The 24,466-nt window shown below is 42.0% G+C and overlaps 1 protein-coding gene across 1 annotated transcript; it reads right to left on the bottom strand.

The window, feature by feature from the left end:
- Positions 1-1,149: 1,149 nt before the first annotated feature.
- Positions 1,150-24,189, bottom strand: LOC143034041 (tubulin alpha-1 chain-like). The gene is made up of 4 exons (XM_076199909.1): positions 23,941-24,189; positions 6,339-6,570; positions 2,949-3,121; positions 1,150-2,164 (listed from the first exon to the last, which is right to left on the bottom strand). The coding sequence occupies exons 1-4, from the start codon at positions 23,953-23,955 to the stop codon at positions 1,211-1,213; spliced, it is 1,374 nt and encodes a 457-aa protein (XP_076056024.1). The 5' UTR covers positions 23,956-24,189; the 3' UTR covers positions 1,150-1,210.
- Positions 24,190-24,466: the final 277 nt, after the last annotated feature.

Raw genomic sequence — 24,466 nt, 5'->3', positions numbered from 1 at the left:
ATTGCAGGAATAATGTGGCATAGGTTTATCGCAGTTGTCCGACTTATAGGAGAGGTTGGGATATGCCTTTGTTATACAGTGGACTTCTCACCCACCCCACATACATCCAAGATTCATTCATCTTGGCGCCTCTTGGATGAAGGGTCTTTTCTCTACCCCGCTACACTGCTTAGGTCAAAGACATTATAAAGAGACACAGCGCTTCCAGAGCAGGCTCCAATACCCAGGCTGACTTTCTGCACCATTTCATTATAGAACAACCTCCGCATCATTCACACGAAAAAATACGGAACAGACAAAAAGAATATTTGTTTGAGTCACATAACTTCTTCATCCATAAGACTTATTGGCCCACTGTCGGGGAATGAGATAAGATGGACAGAAAATGTATATATTCCGATCACTGTCTGTGGTCCTCTTCAGCAGAAAGAGGACCACAGATAGTAGTCGAAATATACATATTTTTCTGTCCATCTTATCTCATTCTTTGACAGTGGGCCAATAAGTTTTATTTTACAAATGTGCCACGACATTAAACCTTCCTTCTTCATCCCTACACAGCTACTTTTCACTCCTGTCTTTTGCACTCTTTCTTGATCGACAGGCATTTTTCTCGCATCCAGTGTCCCTTTATACCATCCATCCACCTTATTCTTGGTCTTCCCCTAAAATTCACTCCATCCACTACTACACTCCACACTTATTTGCTAGTCTTTCCTCACTCATTCTTTCAATATTCCTAAGCTACCACAGCATTCTTTGAATTACCCAATCTGATAGTTTTATTTCTACCTCCGTTTTTTTCTTTATTTAATCTCATGTACATTTCTCGTTCTATCTAGCATGGTAACATTTACCAAATGTACTTCTTGAACACTTTATCCCAAACATGCTGGAGCTCCTCCTCTTTGCTTCTGTTGAAGTCCAAGTCTGTCACGTACAGTGTCGTTGGCATAAGCACTCCCTTGGCATTCATCCTCAGATATCTATTTCTCATAACACGCTTCATTCTCCACATTGTGACATGATAGACCACGTCTCTCTCTCTCTCTCTCTCTCAGTAGAGATTGTCCGATAACTGGTGAATCTTTCGTAACCTTTGCGAATCTATTGAGATCCGTCGGAGTCTGGGTTTACTTAAACAATTCCAACTGTAACAGCTTCTTTTATTAACACAAAAAACAACAACAGATGTTTAACAAAGCAAGTTTCAATATTCCCCAGCATTATCCTCGGCCAGATCATCCTCCCCAAGCCCCACCTCCTCGTAATCCTTCTCTAGAGCAGCCAGGTCCTCACGAGCCTCAGAGAACTCCCCCTCCTCCATTCCCTCCCCGACGTACCAATGGACGAAGGCGCGCTTGGCGTACATGAGGTCGAACTTATGGTCGAGTCTCACCCAAGCCTCCGCGATGGCCGTCGTGTTGCTCAGCATACACACAGCCCTGTTCACCTTCGCCAGATCAGAACCAGGGACGACGGTCGGAGGTTGATAGTTGATCCCAACTTTGAATCCCGTTGGGCACCAGTCCACGAACTGGATCGTGCGTTTTGTTTTGATGTTCGCGATGGCGGACTGCACGTCTTTAGGTACCACGTCGCCGCGGTACAAGAGACAGCAGGCCATGTACTTGCCATGACGGGGGTCACAACGAACCATCTGACTGGAAGGGTCGAAACAGGAGGTAGTGATCTCGCCCACGCTGAGTTGTTCATGGTAGGCCTTTTCGGCTGATATGACCGGAGCGTAGGTGATCATAGGGAAGTGAATACGAGGATACGGGACCAAGTTCGTCTGGAACTCCATTAGGTCAACGTTGAGGGCACCATCAAACCGGAGTGACGCAGTGACCGACGAGACGACCTGAGCCACCAGCCGGTTCAGGTTAGAGTATGTCGGGTAGCTCACGCTGAGGTTCCTCTTACAGATGTCGTAGATAGCCTCGTTGTCGACCATGAAGACGCAGTCCGCGTGTTCTAGAGAGCTGTGTGTGTTAAGGATCGAGTTGTAAGGTTCCACAACCGAAGTGGCGACGCGAGGGGACGGATAGATGGCAAAGCCGAGCTTGCTCTTCTTACCGTATTCGACTGAAAGTCTCTCAAGTAGTAGCGAGGTAAACCCCGAACCAGTTCCTCCTCCAAAGGAATGGAAGATCAGGAAACCCTGTGGAAGGAGATTTAAGATCTGAATATGAAGCAGGTCTCCACGTAAAGATGTAAACACGATCAAAAGAATACAAACAACAACAATAAAAAGAATCCCTGCCAAACAAGTACGTCATACGAGGCGAAACTAGAAATACTAGCCCTGCTATCGTTAAAGGATCAAAGAGAGAGGGGACTTAATTGGGTGTTCGGATCATCAAAGGGGTGGAAGGGATAGGAAGGCATTACGAGGTCATGGGAACAGGTTTAATAAAAGAATACATATCTGAAGGATGTGAAAAATATATTTTTCAACACAGATGCGCGACCTCCTCAAGTAGCCCACGAAATGATACAACACAAACTTGAAGCATGCATGAATTTAAAGCGATATATGATAATTGGAGAAAAAGAGACAGGACCCGACGAGAGTAATTTCCTTCCTATAAACTACTAATAGGTATCAAACGGATCACGCACTAGCATGCTTACTTCCTCATATCCCCTCTATGTATCTCCTCTTAGTATATATAAGCTAACCCACCCTTTGTAAAAACCACGCTGAAGAGGATCACAGTGATCGCAATATACGTATCTTCCAATGTCTTTCTTTTCTCCGATAGTGGAATATTCAGTCTACTAGTAATAGGTATACACACAAGTCGCAAATATGACTGGAATGAAAACCACACGCACCCCTCCCCATTACCATTCTCATAGATGGCTCCGGTTCTTTTTCTGATATTCGCATAGTTTGGGAAGACACGGAATACTATTCCACGGAAAAGAGAGAAACAACCAACCTGCAGACTATTGCATCTTTCTGAGAGTTTCCCAATACGATCTATTACGAGATCGATAATCTCCTTGCCGATGGTATAGTGTCCACGAGCGTAGTTATTGGCTGAGTCTTCTTTCCCTGTGATGAGTTGTTCAGGGTGATAAAGCTGTCGATAGGCTCCAACTCGAACTTCATCTGTCAAAATAAATAAGTGATTAAATAAATGAATAAATAAACAAATAAATAACATTAATTATAATGAATCAAATTAAATGAATAGACAAATAAACACAAAGGGTGATAAAGCTGTCGATAGGCTCCAACTCGAACTTCATCTGTCAAAATAAATAAATAAGTAAATAAATGAATTCTCACTCCGGTGGTGGTCGGGCCACTTGTTGACCCCTCACCGCTAGCACCAAATGCCTCCAGACTCTACGGTCCTGTGCCACTGTCATCCAATCCTGGACATCTGCTCCAGCCCTTTCCAGGTCCTCCCTCACGTTGTCCATCCATCTTCTGCGTGGTCTCCCTGGGAAACGTCTTCCTCCTACCATCCCATCCATCATCACTCTCATTGGTATTCTTGTTACATTCTTGCAATGTGGCCGGCATACTGCAGTCGCCTTGACTTTATGATATTCATGATATTTATTTGGCCTGATGTTTCCCTTAGCTCTTCATTATGCCGCCTTCTCCATTCTTGGTCTAGTTCGTCGAATACTGGGCCCGAAATTTTCCTTAATACACTGTTCTCAAATACAAAAAGACTTTTTTCCATTTTCTTAGTCAGGCTCCAGGCTTTGCATCCATATAATAGAATGGGTTTTATTATTGTATCATATATTCTTAATTTGGTCTTTGTTGATATGCTCCTTCTTCCCGGTGTATTTTGGAGGCTGTAATAACATCTGTTGGCTGAAGCAATTCTTGATTTTATTTCAGTGTCCATCAGGTTTTCGTCTGTTACGATTGATCCAAGATACTTAAAGTTTCTGCATACTTCATATCTCACACCATTGATGTCAATATGTTCTTCTCTGTTATTGTTTTTGGTTAGATGCATTAACTCTGTCTTCTTAGTATTCACCAGCAGTCCTACTCTGTTCGCAGTCTCTTGGAAATCTCCAAACATGTCTTTTATTATATCTATGGTCCCATCTATTAAGTCGACGTCGTCGGCATACGCCAACATATTCACTCTCCCAGACTCGAACTCTACTCCAACATTATCCCTCTCCACTACTCTTACTACTCTTTCTAGTAGTAGGTTGAACAGTAGTGAGGATAGAACGCACCCGTCTCAAACCACTCTTTATTTCAAAACTTTTCGTCTTCTTGTTGCCAACCCTCATCTGTGCCATCATACGTTGCCTTCACTAAGTTTACAATTTTGATTGGTACTCCAAATTCTCTGAGGATTTTCCACATGGATGATCTGTGTACACTGTCATATGCTTGTTTGAAGTCTACAAACATATGCCAGTGATTTATATTAAACTCCCAGCTCTTCTCCAGTATCTGTCTGATCGTAAACAGGTGGTCTGTTGTTGATCTCCCCCTTCTAAAGCCACATTGATATTCGCCTAAATAAATGAATAAATAACGGTAATCATAATGAATGAAATTAAATGAATAGATAAATAAACACGTAACTACACAGATAAATGAATAACAAATAAATAGTTAAACAAATAAGCAATTGAACAAATACAAAAATACACGAATCCATAAGTACATGAACACATAAATAAGTAGATAAAAATGAACAAATAAAAAATAGATAAATAGATAAATTTGATTTTGACTCGTTCAGTCCAAGATTTGCTGCTTAGCTGCGTAAAAACCTGGCGTGAGCCAAAACAAAATTTAATCAAGTTAAGCACTTTAACCATCTAAAGATAAGCAATGTAAATTTACGTTTTGTTGGAGAATTCCAGACAATGTACGCTTTATCTATATAATTTCCAAACTCCCCATGCATTCACCCAACAATGTAAAACTGCCTACATACGGGCATCATCCAGTGTCTTCCGACACGAGCGAGAATATTGTTTTCAGTGACAGACTTACCTCTTCGGTGGTTTGTTTGCTGCACCGAGGATATTTATTCTTATTTGTGTCCGCAGACACTATTATATGCTCGTGTGGACACGGATTTAACCAATTACCGTTTCATCATACATTCATTGAAAGATATTATAAAGTGAAAAATATATCATTCTGTGCATTCGTATTACGGCCACATTAGACGCAGGGCAATTTTCTGATGCGTTTGAAAAAAATGCGTCTTATATGCCGACAAATGCGGTAATGTACAACAGTCGCGGCAAAAGATTCCGAAGGGCTGACGCTAAGACTGGAGTCTGGAGAGGAATTTCAATTAACGATTCCGTTCTGTAAACACTAGCCCCGACAGACCAAAGCTACGTAGCATTCTTTTACGATTGGAGATCAAACACCACTCAGAAAAAATACTGATCATTTTTAACGTCAATCATCCCTCCTTTCTTCTGCTCTCTGTAAACCTCTCCTGCCTCAGTGACTAAAGTTCTTTGGTGCTACATTGTACCCAAGGATAGATACTCTGGTTATATCCGATGGGAGGAAAAATCAATGTCGGAAGACAGACAGGAGTGTTTGGCCCATTTTGTCCACAGCCAGCTAACCACAACTGAAAAATGCCGCCTAACACTAACCGGAATAAAATCAATTAAAATATGCCGGTAGGAATTCATCTCTTCAGTCTGGAGTCAGTTCCTAGTTGAAAAAGATCAGTTATTGTCAGTCAGAACAAAATGTACTTCCTCGTGCTAGAGCGAAAAATAAATTTTCAGACATCCCTAAACTTGTAAATATAACCATCAGTAATTTGAACTTTTGGAAAAAGAATTAAACGACTAAATGAAGAACTCGAAGTGGCTCAGCTTAGAGAAAATACCAACCGTTGTCTGTAGTCTGACCGACACACTACATATTTCTGACCTGAATAGCAATAACGATACTGATATATACCTAGATTCTGTTAGCCTTTTCGTGGCGTTCTTTACTATCTTCAGGTAATATTATCTATCTGAGGGTCAGATTTGGAAGAAAATAGGGTGAAAGTTCATTGAGACCCTATTTTTCTCTCCCTAATCTGGTCCTCATCTCAACTGAATGAATTATAAGGCGAGAAAGAAAAAATAGGGTTTTGCCATTGGGGGGACTTGGCGATTAACAGAGAACACAGGTATTGTGCAGAATTTCACTAACAGAAAGGCACAGGAAACATCAAGAAACGTTTCGAGGGTCATTAACAGCAACTCGTTCCAGGCTGCGAATAGATTTTATCCCCTTCCCAATAGGGTATATGTGTGCGTGTATACATGCACTCGCCCATCAAAACTGACTTGGACAATTTCCAGCTTACCTATCACGCTGGGTTCTGTATCCACAAATATCGTCCTGGGAACGTGCCTCCCGGAACCCGTCTCGCTGAAGAAGGTGTTGAAGGAGTCCGTCTCACGGCCCACGCTGGCGTCCGTGGGCATTATCCCGTCGGGTTGAATCCCATGTTCAAGGCAATAGAGTTCCCAGCATGCATTGCCTTCTTGAACCCCTGCCTGGCCGATGTGAATAGAGACGACTTCCCGGGAACCACTCTGAAACAAAACCAACCAGTCAGCAAGTGACGGGTACATCTGTATAGCCACTATCGATCTTTCTTTGGTCCTCAGAAGGTGAGTCGGACGTTTCTGGTATATTCCCATAGTAGACACCTCAATCCACCCAACTGTCTATTTGCATGGCAATATTTCAGAATAGTTGAAGAGATTGAACAGAAGTCATATGGAATAACGCGTTGAATGTGTTGTTCTAAGTAGATGAAAGTGGTACACTACGCAGTGGGGCCAGGCTGTTTCTGGATGACGAAAAGGGGTAAAACATGTACAGTAGGTTAACCATAGAGAAAAGAGTGGTGTAAATACAGAAAGGAACTTGTAAGAAGTATATACGAGCGCGCGAGAGTGTGTGTGTGATTTTTTTTCTATATTTCTTCATATTGTTCATCCTACACTAATAGTTATTTTGTTATTTTACCACACCATTCATGGCTCTAAAGATAGTACTCCTGTCACAAATTTCCCTTCTCTTTTCCAATGTGAGCAATCCTATTTTATTTAGTAAGATTGTGTTTGGGGCCTTTATGGATTCAGAAAAGGCTCATGACCGTTGTCGACAGGAAGATATAGTGGGAGGTATTGTAAATATACGACACAGGGGGAAAGCTGATAAGGGCAGTCAAAAGCTTTTATAGAGTCGCAGAGCTTGAGTTAGGGTTAAGGAGGGTGAGAATGAGTGGTCTAAGGTAAAGGTGGGGCTACATCAGGGTTGTTATGTCACCATGGCTGTTCAATGTGTACGTGGATGGGATGATACAGGAAGTAAATGCGAGGGTGATGGGTAGAGGATTGGAGATGGTCATAGAGAATGGAGGGAAATAAGAGGTGATCCAGTTGTTATGTCACCATGGCTGTTCAGTGTGTACGTGGATGGGATGATACAGGAAGTAAATGCGAGGGTGATGGGTAGAGGATTGGAGATGGTCATAGAGAATGGAGGGAAATAAGAGGTGATCCAGTTGTTATGTCACCATGGCTGTTCAGTGTGTACGTGGATGGGATGATACAGGAAGTAAATGCGAGGGTGATGGGTAGAGGATTGGAGATGGTCATAGAGAATGGAGGGAAATAAGAGGTGATCCAGTTGTTATGTCACCATGGCTGTTCAGTGTGTACGTGGATGGGATGACACAGGAAGTAAATGCGAGGGTGATGGGTAGAGGATTGGAGATGGTCATAGAGAATGGAAGGAAATAAGAGGTGATCCAGTTGTTATGTCACCATGGCTGTTCAGTGTGTACGTGGATGGGATGATACAGGAAGTAAATGTGAGGGTGATGGGTAGAGGATTGGAGATGGTCATAGAGAATGGAGGGGAAATAGGAGGTGATCCAATTGTTATCTGCTAAAGACACTATGTGGCTGGGTCAGAGGAGGGTCTAAAGTAGTTAGTGACGGAGGTTTTAGTCAGAGGAAGTTGAAAGTAAATATAGATAAAAGGTGATGGGAGTGAGTTAAAGCTAAATCTTAGAGGAGAGGAGCTAGAGCAGTGGTTCTCAAACTTTTCCGTGAATGACCCTTTTTGGAACACTTCAATCCTTCGCGACCCAGAATAAAGTAAAGAGAAAGAAAATGGACAGTGATATATACCCTTTACTTTGGGAAAAAGAATAATGTGTACAGCTTTTCTTTAACAAAACTAAATTAACAGAATCCATGGCACTGCATTTCCTTCAGAAAACTAAATTAATTAGTCAAGTATTTGAAATACTCTGAAAACGTGAGAACTTTCTGTGTCTCTGCGACCCATCAAAATTGATCTCGCGACCCAACTTTGGGTCGCGACCCATAGTTTGAGAACCACTGAGCTAGAGGAGATGGATATTTTGAGTACTTGGGGTCACTAGGAATGGAGGAGTCGAGGTGGAGGCGAACTTTTAAGTGAGGGAAGCAAGTAAATGTCTTGAAGGCTTGAAAAGTGTCCTATTGAATAGGTAGCTAGTGATGGATGCAAAAAGAATATTATATGAACTACTGGTCCTGCCTATGACACTGTATGGGACAGAGTTGGACTTTAAGGGAGGCAGAGAGGAGAAATTTAGATGTGTTTGAGAATAAGTGTTTGAGAAGTGTAGTGGGGGTTACAAGGATGGATAGCGTGAGAAATGAGGAGGTGAGGAGGATGGGGTGGGTGGAAAGGGAGCTGGCACGTAAGGTTGATGAAAGACTACCGAGATGGTTTGGGCACACTGAAAGAATGAACGAAGAAAGACTAACTAAAAGAATGTGGAAGGGAGAGGTGGATGGAGTAAACTTTAGGGGACGACCGAGAATGAGATGGGTGTATGGGATGAAGGGGGTCTTCAGTAAAAGGAGAATGCCTGTTGAGCATGGAAGAGGGAAGGCAAAATATTGGTAAGAGAGGAGAATTGTTGTGAATGAAATTTTCAGCCCTGGGCTGGACTCCCGAGCGGTACCATTGCACCGCCGAGCCGGTAATGCTCGTGTGTGTGTGTGTAATTTACCATGGTCTTGGATCACGTGTTGGATTCGTGATCGACAGCTACTACCCTCCCGGAAAATAACTCAGACCAATCTATGAGTAATGCTGTGACCTTACACGCACACACCCAACTCCCCGCCCACGAGAGTTGGAGTAACGACTCGCAACGCAGCGATACTGAAATTATTTCAGCCTTGGGCAGGATTCGAACTCGGACAGCCGTAGAGGCGGCCGCGATAGCTACCACTGCGCCAACGAGTACATGTACATGTATGCGTGTGTACCTGCTTAATTATAGTTTATAGAAAAGAAACTATGTTTGTGTGGTCCAATCCCTTTTTTATTTATCATCCTTATCTGTCAATTCGTTTTCTATTTTAGTTTGGGCCGTATCATCTATATAGGTTATTTCAGAAATTGACGTGTGTGTGTGTGTGTGTGTATATATATATATATATATATATATATATATATATATACCCCTCGTTTTCCCCTTCGGCCTCGGAACCCCAACACGGGATCCCCAGCACGAAGAAGAACGCGAAGTAGAATGCGAAGAACGCGAGGAATAAGAAGAACGCGAAGAAGAACGCGAAGAAGAAGAATACCACCTGTCCCCGACTTCCACATCGTTTTTTAGAAGAATATTGTTAGACTTATATATATATATATATGTGTGTGTGTGTGTACATATATATATATATATTGTCACGAGCCATACAAATTATGTCATCTATTACAAATATACATGAAAAGGAAGGTGAAAGTTTAACATCATGATGATGCGTAGTATTCCGTAGCCTGGAGATGGTCGGGCGTAAGCAACATGACGTCACGAGCTTCTGCATTTCATAAAAATGTGTGGCGTCACGGATCTAATATCAAATCATTATGTGACTGTTATGGTGTTATCTTATATTCTATATAGTAAAGAATAATATTTCATGCATACGATTTTATTGTTATATGATGTACATTATCAAAATTTCATTTACCTTTTAAAATATGTATGGTCTACCAACGATCGACGACTTTTTAGCTAGACTCAAGAAAAGAAACTACTCATCAGTTGGTCTATCTCGAAATATTAACTATATTTCTCATAATCGTCGCACCGCTTCTTATTATTAATCAAGTCGCTGCCTAAATCTTACAAGACCCAAAAATGTATATATTCAAACCTCAGAGCCAACTCCGAGACAGTTGCTCAGTTTGAAGTCAGACTGGATAAGTATTGGCAAGGTCAGGAACAAAAATTTAATTATAATACGGCGTGCTACCGCCAGCCACACAGTGTGGCTACCATACCGGAGCCGCAGGCCCTTTCAATGGGTCTCTTCCGGGGAATCATCTGTGAGAGAAGACAAATTCTACCGCTTCTATAAAGACAGGGCCGTTTCTAGCTATAGGCGATTGCCTAAGGCCCCAAACCTGCCAGGGGGGCCCCGGCCGGCCCAATGGCTAGGTAACGCTACCTCAAATATGAGCCTGCCTCTCCCGCCCGCCGACGCAAATAAAACGACACGCCTCTTGCAGTGTTTGTTATTGTTTGAAATGTTTTGATCGTCTGCTAAAAATACTATCTTGTTAAAAATCACCTACATCTTATTTATTCTAAAGATATAATATGGTAAGCATTAATTGGCTTTATTTATTCATTTGTGTGTTCACTAAGCTAGGGCTTATGGCTACAGATGTTATTAATTGTTGATTACAAACTCTTTTTGGCCATTAGCTTACTATTCTTTGTCCAATTGTTTGGCTTTATTTGTCACTGGAATTGGCACCACCAGGGTTCTTGTTTACTCTTTGGTCGCTTCATGCTTAGCTTCTGATAGTGTAAATTTGTAAGTTTGTGTGTTCTGTGACTGTAAGTTGGAATTCCTTTTATTATATTTGTATGCACAATAGGAAATGTTTGTATTCTATGGAATGTTTACCTTTTCCACCTTTTTCAATATTCAATGTTCATATATGTTCATATGTTCAAGTTTGTTTATTTTGTATCGATATTTTATCCAATCCCTTATTTCTTTATCATCAAAATTATGATTATTTATTTTCTCACTTCACCTACATACATATACCAAGGCTTTTTCCCCCTTCCAAGGGAGGTAGCCAAAAAGGGAAAGGCACAAAAACACTCCCACCCATTTCATCCCTAAATACACTTCACACCCCTCCCACCCTTCCTCTCATCTGAGCACCTCCTGGATGACGGGTCATCCCTGCACCCTGCCCACCGCCCTGGGTCAGAAGCAGTGTCGCAAGACACAGTACATCCACAGCGAGGCCGCTTCATTTAATCGGCGACCCCCCCTCTCCGTCCCCCTTTGCATATAAGGCGAGGACGGGGAGAAATCCCTTCGGGCTGCGTCAAAATTTACTCACACATACTACCCCACCCCCCCGCCCATTCCTCCTCATGCAGTCACAACATCATCCATATACAACCATTCTCCACTCACCTCTGTCTTCCGTCCTCTCCCTTCCTTCCTCAACAGACATTCCCCTCTTCCCCAAAGCCCCCTTCACCCCATCCATCCACCTCATCCTAGGACGTCCCCTCATGTTCACTCCCTCCACATCTGCCTTCCATACCTCTTTTACTAGTCTTTCTTCACTCATTCTTTCCATGTGTCCAAACCATCCTAATATTCTTTCATCAACCCTATCTCCCAAATCCTTTTTCACCCCTGTTCTCCTCCTCACCTCCTCATTTCTCACTCTATCTAGCCTAGTAACCCCCACCATACTTCTCAGACACCTCATCTCAAACACATTCAAACTCCTTCTCTCTTCTTCTCTTATGTTCCACGTTTCTGCTCCATACAGTGCTGTTGGCACAATCACTCCTTCATACAGTCTCCTCTTAGCATCCATTCCCAAATGTCTATTCCTCATTACACTCTTTAAACCACCAAGGCATTTACTCGCTTCTCTCAATCTACATTCTACCTCCACCTTCACTCCACCTTTTCCTGCTACACTTGCACCCAAGTATCTAAAACTATCCACTTCCTCCAGTCGCTCTCCCTTAATGTTCACTTCCAGTCTACTGCCACTTTCACCCCTTGTACATCTCATCACCTTACATTTACCCACATTTATCTTTAGCTTTCTTCTATCACATACTCTCCCAAACTCTGCCACCAGCTTCCTCAATCCCTCCTCTGACCCTGCCACAAGCGCAGTGTCGTCCGCAAACAACAGCTGGCTCACCTCCCACTTTTCTCCATTTTCTTTAACCATCTCCAATCCCTGACTCACTACCCTAGCATTCACCTCTCGCACCACCCCATCCATGTATAAGTTGAACAGCCAGGGCGACATAACGCATCCTTGACGAAGTCCCACCTTTACTTCAAACCACTCACTCTCTCCATTTCTAATCCTAACACATGCTCTACTACTCTCATAAAAACTCTTGACAGCTCCCAAAAGCTTTCCTCCTATCCCATAAATCTGCATAACCTCCCACAGTGCCTTTCTGTCTACCCTATCATAAGCCTTTTCCAGATCCATGAAAGCCCAAAAAACATCCTTCCCCTTTCCTATAGCTTTCTCACATATCTGTCTTACCACAAAGATCTGATCTACACAACCTCTACCCGTCCTAAATCCACACTGTTCCTCACCAATTACTCCCTCTGTTCCTCTCCTAATCCTCTCAATTAAGATCCTCCCATAAGCCTTCCCTACTACACTCAACAGGCTAATCCCTCTGAAATTACTACATTCACACTTGTCCCCTTTTCCTACCTAATGAAAAAAACACTAGATGGCAGGACCGAGGTTAGCTCAAAAGGAAGTGACAGAAATACATGAATTCTATTCCGTTTGTCGTGTGGTCCGTTTCTCTAGTTCTATATAATATTAAGATAACCACAGGCTCACAACATTGACGGTATTAACACTAAAAAACATGAACTTGAACACTTTCTTAAACAACACAACATACACATTGCAATTTTACAAGAAACAAAATTAAGACACTCACACAAAACACCATCATTTCATAATTACACCACCATCAGACAAGACCGGACTGACGGCAATGGCGGTGGACTCATCACCCTGATCCACCATTCCATCTGTTTTGTGGACACAAGTGCCACAACCAAAATTCTCCTCCCTACCACAGATAACACAACAGAAACCCAATCCATTCGTATCCGCACAGGCAACAATTCAACACTAACAATAGTTAACATGTACATTCCCCCCCAATCATCCCCCACAGTTCCAAACACCTTCAGACCTCAACTCAGCCAACTAACCTCAATCCCCAACCTGATCATGGGTGGTGACTTCAACGCCAAGTCGTCTGCCTGGTTTGTCGACAACCCTGACACAGACAGAGGGCTTGATATACAGACTCAATTCGACTCATTGACTATCATGAACAACACGCATAATCATACACATATCCCATACCAAGCCCTCTACACTCCCTCCTCTCCTGATATCACCTTTTGCTCCCCCTGCCTAACCCCAACAACATCATGGAGAGTGGTCGGAGCCCTTGGCTCTGACCATCTTCCAATCATCATCACCACCAAAACAAGATGCACCCCAGCTGGCCACAGACACACTTACACCAATTACAAGAGAGCTAACTGGGAAGCCTTTACTGAAGAGACAGAACAACATTTTGAAACACTTAACAGTACACCAATCACAAACATATACAATGCTGTGCACGCTTTTAATACAATCATACAAAACGCAGACAAGAGATACATCCCTAGAGGCAACAGAAAATCACACAACCCCAACTTCACACCAGAAATCCAAGGCCTCATCAGACAACGTGACACACTTAAACACGATACCCCCACACCTATCCCTCAAAACATAGCAGACCAAATACAAACACTAAACACTATGATTGCCAATAAAATACATGAACAAAAAACACAAAATTGGCAAAACTTTATCAATACACTTGATCACAAAACAAACACCAGCAAATTGTACAAAACACTCAACAGCATCACACTATCCAACACTAACACTACACGCTCTCACGCAGCAATAATCACAACAACAGATAATCTACCCTCAAACAGACAACAAGCAAACGCACTCATACGTCATTTTGCACAGACGAGCCATCTTACATCTCACAATGACGACCGACGCACCATTCGACGTAAGAAAGACTTCCCCACAGACTCAGACTATACACCCTTCATAGACAGTCAGACAAAACTCATAATGCATAATCTCAAGCACTCATCTGCCTGTGGCCCTGATAACATAAGCAACATCCACCTAAAACACATTGGACCACAAGGTATACACGCACTCACAAACATTGCAAACTACAGCTATTCACACAACACTATACCCGACATCTGGAAGCATGGTAAAATAATCACCATTCCAAAACCGAACAAAGACCCAACAATCCCAACATCGCACCGCCCAATCACACTTCTCTGCACCCCCTCTAAAGTCATTGAACGCCTAATACTCAAACTTGTCACACCATATATTCCCCTTGCTGACTCACAACACGGTTTTAGGCCACTACACTCCACAAACACTCTTCTGACAAACCTCACACAAAGAATTTTAGATGGCATCAATTCAGATAGGCCCCACCACAGAACACTTCTTATAACATTGGACATTAGTAAAGCTTTTGATGCTATCCCCCGCCACAACCTAACAAATAAAATATATAACACAGACATGCACAATAACACCAAAAGATGGCTGGCCAATTATCTGGCAGGCAGGAATGCTCATGTGTCATATAATGGCCAATCGTCGCACATCAGAAACATTAAGAACAGAGTACCACAGGGCTCAGTTCTATCCCCCACATTATTTAATCTATACATGCATGACTTACCCACGCCAGACACCTCAGAAATACAAATCTCTTCCTACGCAGACGACATAACAATCACATGCACACATCGTAACACAGACAAAGCTGCAGAAATAATCCAGCCTTACCTTGACACACTCAACACATGGTTCATCACAAACAGACTCAAAATAGCTCCAACCAAATCTACAGCAACACTTCTCACCAACTGGACAAAAGAACACAAATACATACCTCATCTCTACATCAACAACACTCTAATACCACACACAAACACACCGAAAATTCTTGGTGTAACATACGATACATCCATGTCTTTCAAACAACACCTCACAAACATAAAAAACAAATGCACACCTAGACTTAACGCACTTAAGTCAATCACTGGAACAACATTTGGACAAAACAAAGAAACTAATATAACAATATACAAACAATGCATACGCTCAGTGATGAATTATGCGAGTCCTGCATGGGCTCCTAATCTCAGTGAGACACACCACAACACCCTTCAAATCATACAAAACAAAGCCCTAAAAACAATTACAGGCTGCACAAATACAACACCTACAGACCATTTACACCATGAAACAAAAGTCCTCAAAGTCAAGGACCACCTCGACATGAGAGGCACACAAACACTTGCTGCAGCCACCACAAACACATCACACCCGCTACACTACATAGCAGAACACCCACACACACCAAGAAACATTAAAACTATACCCAAAGACCTTTATTACGCACAGATACTCTCTTCTCTTCCTCCACAACCACCAAATACAGTACCAGCCTCCAGAAACATATTCATAATCATATCACTCACCGCTCCATTAACACACTGAAAGACAACACACTGCTGCATGCCAGACCCCCTGATATCCACCCTTCTGAATCCTCTCTCCCACAAAAGGACAGAGTCCACTTGGCCAGACTGCGATCCGGTCACCACCCAGCACTTCTAAGCTACCAGAAGAGGCTGGACGACCGTGTTGTGAACAGCTGCCCAGGATGTAACACTTCACCCCATACCATACAACACATAATGGAAGACTGCATTATACACAATCATGCACGCAAACAACACAACATACACTCTATAAAGGATTTGTGGGAAAACCCAGTTTCGGCTGTGGCCTTCCTTGGGGAGACGGGACTGCTCAGACAGACAGTCTAGGGAACGACAACAACAACAACAACCACAGGCTCAACAATCACCCATCTGTTCACCTTTCAGGTCTACCCGAATTTCGTGTATGTAGAATTATTTTTATTAAGGGGTATTTAAAAGGTTTACACTTTACAGATATCTGTGTTAGGCCTACACTAATGAAAATAACCATATTTATTCTACTCGAATATCGTGTATGTAAAATTGATTCCATGTATTTATAAGGTTTTCACTTAACAGATTTCTGTGCTAGGCCTACATTAGACTCTAAGACTCGCCAATCATCATTCCCATAATGGCATCAAAACGAATTTATCTCAGCGGAACAGAGAAACGAAAGAAAAAGAAATTTGACGTAATAATTTAAAGAAACATATTAAAGTTTGGTTTTATTATGTTTTCTGAATGGTGAGTATTATTTTAGACTAACGCCTAATCATCTAAGGAAATTTGTAATTTTGCAGGATCAATTCTAAAATATATTGGAGCTCCAGATAGCAAGCCAGAGGAATATTCTGAACTTCCTGAATAGGATGCTCCAGTGCCATTACATTCATCAGGATCTGTCCAGGAAGCTGTACTGCCACCAAGACCACCACATTCCCCAGAACCACAGAAGACATCATCTACTTCTGAGTAGCCTCCCATTTATTCTAAACCACTAGATCCTGCTAACTGGCCAACCATTCTGTCTGATGCATTTAGAATGGATGCAGTAGGTAGAGGGCCATTTCAGATTAGTTCTGATTTCACATTTCCCAAAAAAGAAGACGGAAGAAGTTTTCATTATCATTATTTTTGTAGAACATTGGTTAATGGAGAAAAGATGAAATGGACTTGGCTTATCTACTCAAAAAAAAAAATGCTCTCTATTGCTTTTGTTGTAAATTATTGTCAACCAAAGAACAAAAGTTAGTGACAGAAGGACTGACAGACTGTAAAAACATTGGCACACTTTTGAAAAGTCATGAAAGCAGTCCAGCACACATAGCGCATATGGCAACCTGGAAAGATTACAACTCCGTTTGCAAACTGGAAAGACAATAGACCAAGCTGAAAGAACACTATTGGAGGCTGAAAAGAGGAGCTGGAGAGATGTCCTGACTCGCTTAATTGCCATTATCCAATCCTTAGCCGAGAGAAATCTTGCATTTAGAGGTTCATCAAACATGTTACACCAGCAGAATAATGGGAATTTTCTAAAAGAGGTGGAGCCGCTTGCTAAATTTGATCCTGTCATGAAGCAGCACATTGAGCGTGGCCAGTTCAGTCATTCCAGCTACCTTGGAAATATCATCCAAAATGAACTTATTGCTTCAATCAGTACTAAAATAATGGACACAATGGTGACTGAAGTTAAACAGTCCAAATATTATTCAATTATTTTGGACTGTGCTCCCGATGTAAGCCATCAAGAACAGATGTCAGTCGTCATAAGGACTGTCAAAATGGGTAAGAAACCAGAAATTAAGGAACATTTTATGGGGTTCCTTGTAGCTTCTGAAACAACAGGTCTTGGTTTGTCATCTCCTTGAAGATTGCAGAGGACAATCATATGATAATGGTGCCAACATGAAAGGGAGAAACAAAGGAGTTCAAGCCAGACTTCTTGAGAAGAACCCTCGTGCACTCTATGTTCCATGTGGAGCACATTCCCTAAACTTGATGATATCTGATGCAGCAACAGCTTCAATAGATGCCACTAGCTATTTCGGCACTGTTCAGAAACTGTACAACCTATTTTCAGCCTCACCACAAAGATGGGCAATCCTAAAAGATTATGTCACTGTTGCACTCAAGACCTGGAGTGACACAAGATGGGAGAGCCGTATTAATAACATAGAAGCTGTGCGGTATCAGGCCTCTAATATAAGGGAAGCTTTGTTGAAGGTCAGGGAAGTGTCTGATCCTCTGACCAAGGTTGAAGCCCAAAGTCTGGCAGAAGAGGTGGGGTCATACCAATTTATCATTTGCACAGTCATATGGTATGACATTCTACACATTGTGAACCATGTCAGTAAGCTCCTGCAGTCTCCTAAAATGCAGCTTGATGTGGCAGTTGACCTCCTTACTAAAGCGAAAACATCTCTGACTAACTACAGAAGAATTGGATTCACTTCAGCTCAAGTCTCTGCTAAAGATATGTGTGAGGAAATGAATGTAGAGGCTGTACTCAAAGAAAAGAGATTAAGAAGTACAAAAAGACACTTTGCTTATGAGGCCGCAGATGAGCCCATTGCAGATGCAATGAAGAGGCTAGAAATAACATTCTTTAATGTTGTTGTTGACACTACCATTCAATCCTTAACTGATAGATTTAAACTCTGAGTGAAGTAAGGGACCAATTTGGAGTGCTGCTCAATTTCCAGAAACTGGATGATCAGTCATTGAACAACCAGTGTGACAAACTATGCAAGACATTAACCTCTGGAAATGAAAGTGACATTGATGGAAAGGAACTGGCTATGGAAGTTAAACACTTACCAAGTTTGCCCTCAGACGAAATGACTGCTCTTGAGCTCCTCACCTTTATCCACAAAAAACATTTTGAGAAATTGTATCCCAATCTGTGGGTTGCACTGAGAATTGCCTGTACTCTGCCTGTGACTGTGGCCTCAGCAGAGAGGAGCTTTTCGAAGCTGAAACTCATCAAGACCTATTTAAGATCATCTATGGGGCAGGAGCGACTCAGTGGTCTTGCAATAATCAGCATCAACCATGAAGTGGGGAAAGACGTGTTGTATGAAGACATCATTGATGATTTTTCTAGTAAAAAAGCCAGAAAGCAGAGATTTTGAGCCCAATACAATGCAGTTGGTGGTGGTTTGTATTCAGAGACTGTGATGTTAAGTTACTACTATTTTGGAGTGTGGTTCGTATTCAGAGACTGTGATGTTAAGTTACCAATATTTTGAAGTGTGGTTTGTATTCAGAGACTGTGATGTTAAGTTAAAATAAATGTTTAAATAAATAAATATGGTGTAATAGTTACTTGCATCCTTTAACACCATCAAAAGATATAGAAGTCGTTTGATTACTGTTTGGCAAACTTCACAGGTATAAATGAAATACCAATCTGTCTATCTCTCTAACTTTTGAGGGCCCCTAACTGCCTCTTGCCTAGGGCCCCCACGAAGTTAGAAACGGCCCTGTATAAAGAACACATGTTGGTTTCAAATTTTCTGCTCAATCTGAAGTGCAAGCTATCTATACAAGATCCTTCGTCTATTGATGTGGTAAGAGCCAATTTATGCTTAATCTGATAGAAATTTATTTCTTGTGATTTATAAAACTTAAATATTCCAGACCAAAGAAAATATTTTTAATATTAAAAAAAAAAAAAAGACAATCTGGATCAAGAAAGAAAAATCATTGACGGACAATTCGCTTACTATAAAGTCTTCAAAAGCAATATATGCCTAGTATTTATCTTGAAAGATGACAATCTCCTTAAAGGATAAATGATATATTAACGGTGATACTGACAAAATCCAATCATAGTATAGCTATCATAAATTTTATTTATGGTAAATACTATTTTGTGTATTAGTATAAGGAATATTTATGTTGTAGGTTAGGTGTTATACTAGACAGGAGATATGAAAATGTTTATTTTTCATATCTTTTTTCATCAATATCAGTCTGAAATTAATTAAAAGTTGAATAACGTATTACATGCGTTTCAGCTGGACATCTTATCTCGATTATTTCCGCATCAAGGCAAAAATAATTATATCTGTCACTGAACACGGATATTAGATCACAACCTGTTCGTGATGACACAAATACACACACGATTCGGGGCGCATTGGTAGAGTTCCTGGCTGTCACTACGGTGGTCCGGGTTCGAATCCCGCCCAGGGCTGAAATAATTTCAGTATCGCTTTACTGCGGGTCGTTACTCCAAATCTCGTGGACGGGGAGTTGGGGGTGTGCATGCTGTGATGGCCCACCATCCTCCGTGTATTTAAAATGTCTGTTTATGTATAATATTCTGTATAACTATGTATGAACTGTAAATTGTTAATATACGTGCAGTTTTCTTACTCTCCTCCCCTTCGATCCCCTCCTTACTACTCGTCTGTCAGACCCAGACTAGTTCTGTCCAGTTCATCCTTCTCCTTCCTCCCGTCCTCGCCAACACTATATATACGGCGTCCGGCGGCTTCCAGACGGACTTTTTTAGAATCAACACAGCGCTCCTTGAGGTCGGACGTCTTTCCACTCCAGCTCACTCAACAAGCGCCCAGGAATTTTCGCCGGCCGGTGGTGGCGAGGTGATATATCTCCTTTGCTACTGCCGGTCTGCCACAGGCCGACCTCTTCGTTGACGTCGGCAGGCGGGTTTACACCAAAGACATATACACACATTTCCCAAGTCACGTAATTCTCTGTTTTCAGAGTAGTGCTTGGACAGAACCCTTATCAAATCGCCGGCTGGTCAACGGAGAGGAATTGGGAAGCCTCTCTGTCCAACCGCTCCGCAACCTAACGCTGGCCTCTTCGCTGACGTTGGCGAGCGGGTTTACACTTCTGACATTTACACACAATTCCCAATCACGTAATTTTCTGCTTTCAGAGTTATGACTGGAAGGAGAAAGATAATACAACATCCACCCGCCTGCCCCGCTTCGCACCGCCACTGGATCACCTCTACAGACTCTCAAACCAAACCTGGGGAAAAGCAGGAACAGCTCAGGCCTTACCTGGGGTTAAACAGGAACGCGCTCTACACGCGGGGAGCGAACTCTACTCACTTCCCGTAAGATACATACACACACCTCTCACGAACATAGCCACGACCCACGCACAAACATATACTCTTACTTTTTCTTTAACAAAAATTCGCTTCCTTTCTAACTTTCTCTTTTACTACATCTCATTTCAGTTTACCTCACACTAAAGATTTTTCCGTTTTTCCACCTTTCTCTACTACGCCTCCTACCATTTTCTGAACTTTTGGCGATTGTAATACCGGCGTCGGCGCCGCCGTCCGAGTTCCCAGTCCATTTCTCCCGAGCCACGACCACCAACAGCCCCTGATCGCTCGTTTAATCGCCCGGTTGCAATTTCCCTCTTTTATACACTACTATCTTTTTATTTTCTTACAGGCATCCTTCCCCTCCCACAAAAACCGATCTCGCGGAAGCGTGTGGTCTTACCTAGGAAATCAGAATCAGAATTTTTTTCGTTGGCTACCGAGATGTAACTTCCCTCCCACATCGCTTTCGCTCTTTCTAATCCCGTTGTGTTCACACGTAACTAAACTGTATTCTCATGACTTAGTTTCGGTTCAGGTTGAGGAATTATTTGTATTATCAAACGTTACAAATTGTCTATTGATTGATTTTGTTACTGTAAAGATATTACATTTGTTTTGTTGACTTTTTATTATAAATTAAATTATTTATGTTACCTTCCGTTTGGATTTGCCTTAACTCCATCAAGGCCATTAAGTACGAGCCCCTGCTAGACAGAAAGTCCTTTTATCCTTGCGGAAGGCATAACGATGCGTGAAAGGTCACATCATTACTCATAGATCGGTCATATATGAGCTCTGAGATATCTTCCGGGAAGGAAATAGCTGTCGATCACGAGTCCAACATGTGATCCAAGACCATGGTGAATCACAACACACACACACAAATGTATATATATATATATATATATATATATATATGTATGTAGATATATACATATATACTGTTGAGATATTATGACAGGTTTGAGGTAGGAGGAAGAGAAAGACACGTGTCTAGGGCCGAGTTTATTCCTGACCGGTTTCGCTTACATTCCTCCGAAGAAGCTGTAAGCGAAACCGGTCAGGAATAAACTCGGCCTTAGACCCGTGTCTTTCTCTTCCTCCTTCCTCAAACATATATATACGTATGACTGAGTTAAGTCACTGTCCATTTGTTACGTATTGGCAAGGATCGAGTCCTCAGCCAGACAGCGTCTCAGTTTCCGAATATGCTTCCATCGAGCTACATACTCCTGTTAGTTTCGATTGTGTTTACAAGGAATTACAATGAAAACAAGTTAATGTGGTTGATAAGATTTGTGTACTGGGGTCCATTCAGTATATGTTGATAAATCACTCTTTGTGCATACTATCAAGGGCTAATCACAGCGGGGATGGGTTGAGCATAAAGTTCGTGTATACGTATGTAACTCGAGCATACATAAGAAATTGTACTTAACTTATATCCCACTTTGTTACATATTTTTGTAACAAATTGTGTGCGCACGCGTGCATGAATGAATAAAAAGGAAATACTAAGGACTATTCTGTAATACATTTTAGTACAATATCATTGTTCACTCTATTGCTCCTAAAATAACGAAATTCTTTGAAAACTACCAAGCGATTCCGTTGTCTGAGTCAAACGAGAATCGGATCAAATGACGCGATCCGTTTGATGTCAACAGCCTAAAAGCGTTAATTTCAGAACGACTTTTCCATATTCATATGTATCCACCGTCCAAGCATATGCGTGTCACCACGCAATTAAATTAATGCAGAGTTAGAATAACTAATTCGATATGATAAAAGCAATACTGTTTAACGTTATTACGCCAACTAACTAAGCCACAGGCCACTTCATCCAGTAGGCGTTTTCTATTCTCATTTTCACGGTGGGAGGAGCTTAATACAGTGACGTCATAACGTTATTTCCAGCTCTTCTTTCTTAACGGTTTTCTCATTTCCTTTACAAAAGAACCTAAAAGAATATTTTTGTTCTCCGCCAAACCCAGGAAGTCGCCTCGGCAACGCCCTGTGACAAAATGAATGACAATGAATACGGTAGGGAAATTAACGAAATACTTATCTTCCAGCCATTATGAAACTGTATTAGCGAGCAGTGCAATGTTATGATAGGACATGTGTCTACGATATTTAGTGCTTGGTTAAATCATAATCATTTGTGTAAAATGACTTGCACAATCGAATATAACCAACTGTTCACGCGCGCGCGCGTGACTCACTACTGTCTTGCATCACGTGCTGTGTGTGTGTGCGTGTGTTTCACCATGGTCTTGGATCACGTGTTGGATTCGTGATCGACAACTATTTATCTCCCGGAAGAGAGCTCATATATGGCCGATTTATGGGTAATGCTGTGACCTTACACGCACACACACCTCAATAACGACTCGCAGCCCTGGGCAGGATTCGAACCTGGACCGCCATAATGGCAGCCGGGAATTCTACCACCGCGCTATCGAGTTGTGTGTGTGTGTATGTGTGTACGCGCGCGCGTACGAGTGATTTGGATATCGTGCTGGACCTGTGATCGATAGTTATTATCCTCCCATACATCCAAGCCTTCATTCAAAGGGAAAAAATAACAGCTCGCAATCTTGTTATTGTTTCGATGCCCTGAGTAGGGTTAAAACTCGGATCTGCAGCGTGGCAGCACACGACGCTAACCATTACACCAAGGCCAGTCCGATACATAGAGCATGCCTTTCTTGTCTAGGCTGGTTTCTCAAATTTCATCACTCAGTTGAAGATGCGTCGATCTAGTTTTATTTATTTTTCACTTGCATATCACCACAACGAATATTGTGTTTCTTTCAGTTTAATAAAATGGTCTGACGGGAGCTAGAATAATCACAATAGTTGAAGGAATAACGTGATATGAAATGTCTTCAATTGTGTTAACACTTGTAAATGTAAAGGAATGGAGAAAGAACCGATGGTGGCTATAGAAATAAACGCGCGCATATATATATTGTGTGTACATAAACTATATAAACAGAGAGAAACATGAAATGACTTAAAGTTGTGCATGTCTTGTAAGTGCGTGACGGGTTATGCGTTATTAATATATTAGTTGTATACACTAGTAGCAGGTTGTTAGTAGTACATTTAAATAGCGGCATACTCACGGCTTTGCTGTTCATGGCTGCAGTTTGAGAAAGAGATTCACGAAATTGTTTACAAACTTTCGTGACAGCTTCACGATTCTAGCAAACGAATCTGCGCGCGATCGATGAGGAATCGCAGCAGACACTGTTGCTGCCGGGCCGAGCTGGGGTTGACTTGTGGAGAGGCACGTAGTACAAGCGTTCACCGGAAGAGGGCTTGTGGGAGAAACGGTATTGCCATCACCTGACGGTTGCGAGAAAGGTGGCGAAAGCGTCTGGTTCCGTGAACACGTCCCCTGAATAAAATGTTACGATGAACACTTGCGATTCTGTCCTGTTGCTGAAACTTACAGCAGCTACGTCGCCATTGGCATTGGTTCAAGGCTGGCGGTGGAAGTGACGCGTGGCGATATTTGTCGACGGCGGGGTAAAAAAAAAAAAAAACTTCCGTTGCTATATTTGCTATTTATGCTGACTAGTCAGTTGCATTTGGGCTCTGCCGTGATGGGCGTGGATAGTTACATGTATTTGTAAGCGGTAACAGGTC

The sequence above is a fragment of the Oratosquilla oratoria genome, chromosome 16 (assembly GCF_046742065.1).
Source record: "Oratosquilla oratoria isolate Oo_2021 chromosome 16, ASM4674206v1, whole genome shotgun sequence".
Taxonomy (NCBI): Eukaryota; Metazoa; Arthropoda; class Malacostraca; order Stomatopoda; family Squillidae; genus Oratosquilla; species Oratosquilla oratoria.
The sequence above is the reverse complement of the archived record's forward strand: the minus strand, read 5'-3'. Positions and strand labels throughout refer to the sequence as shown.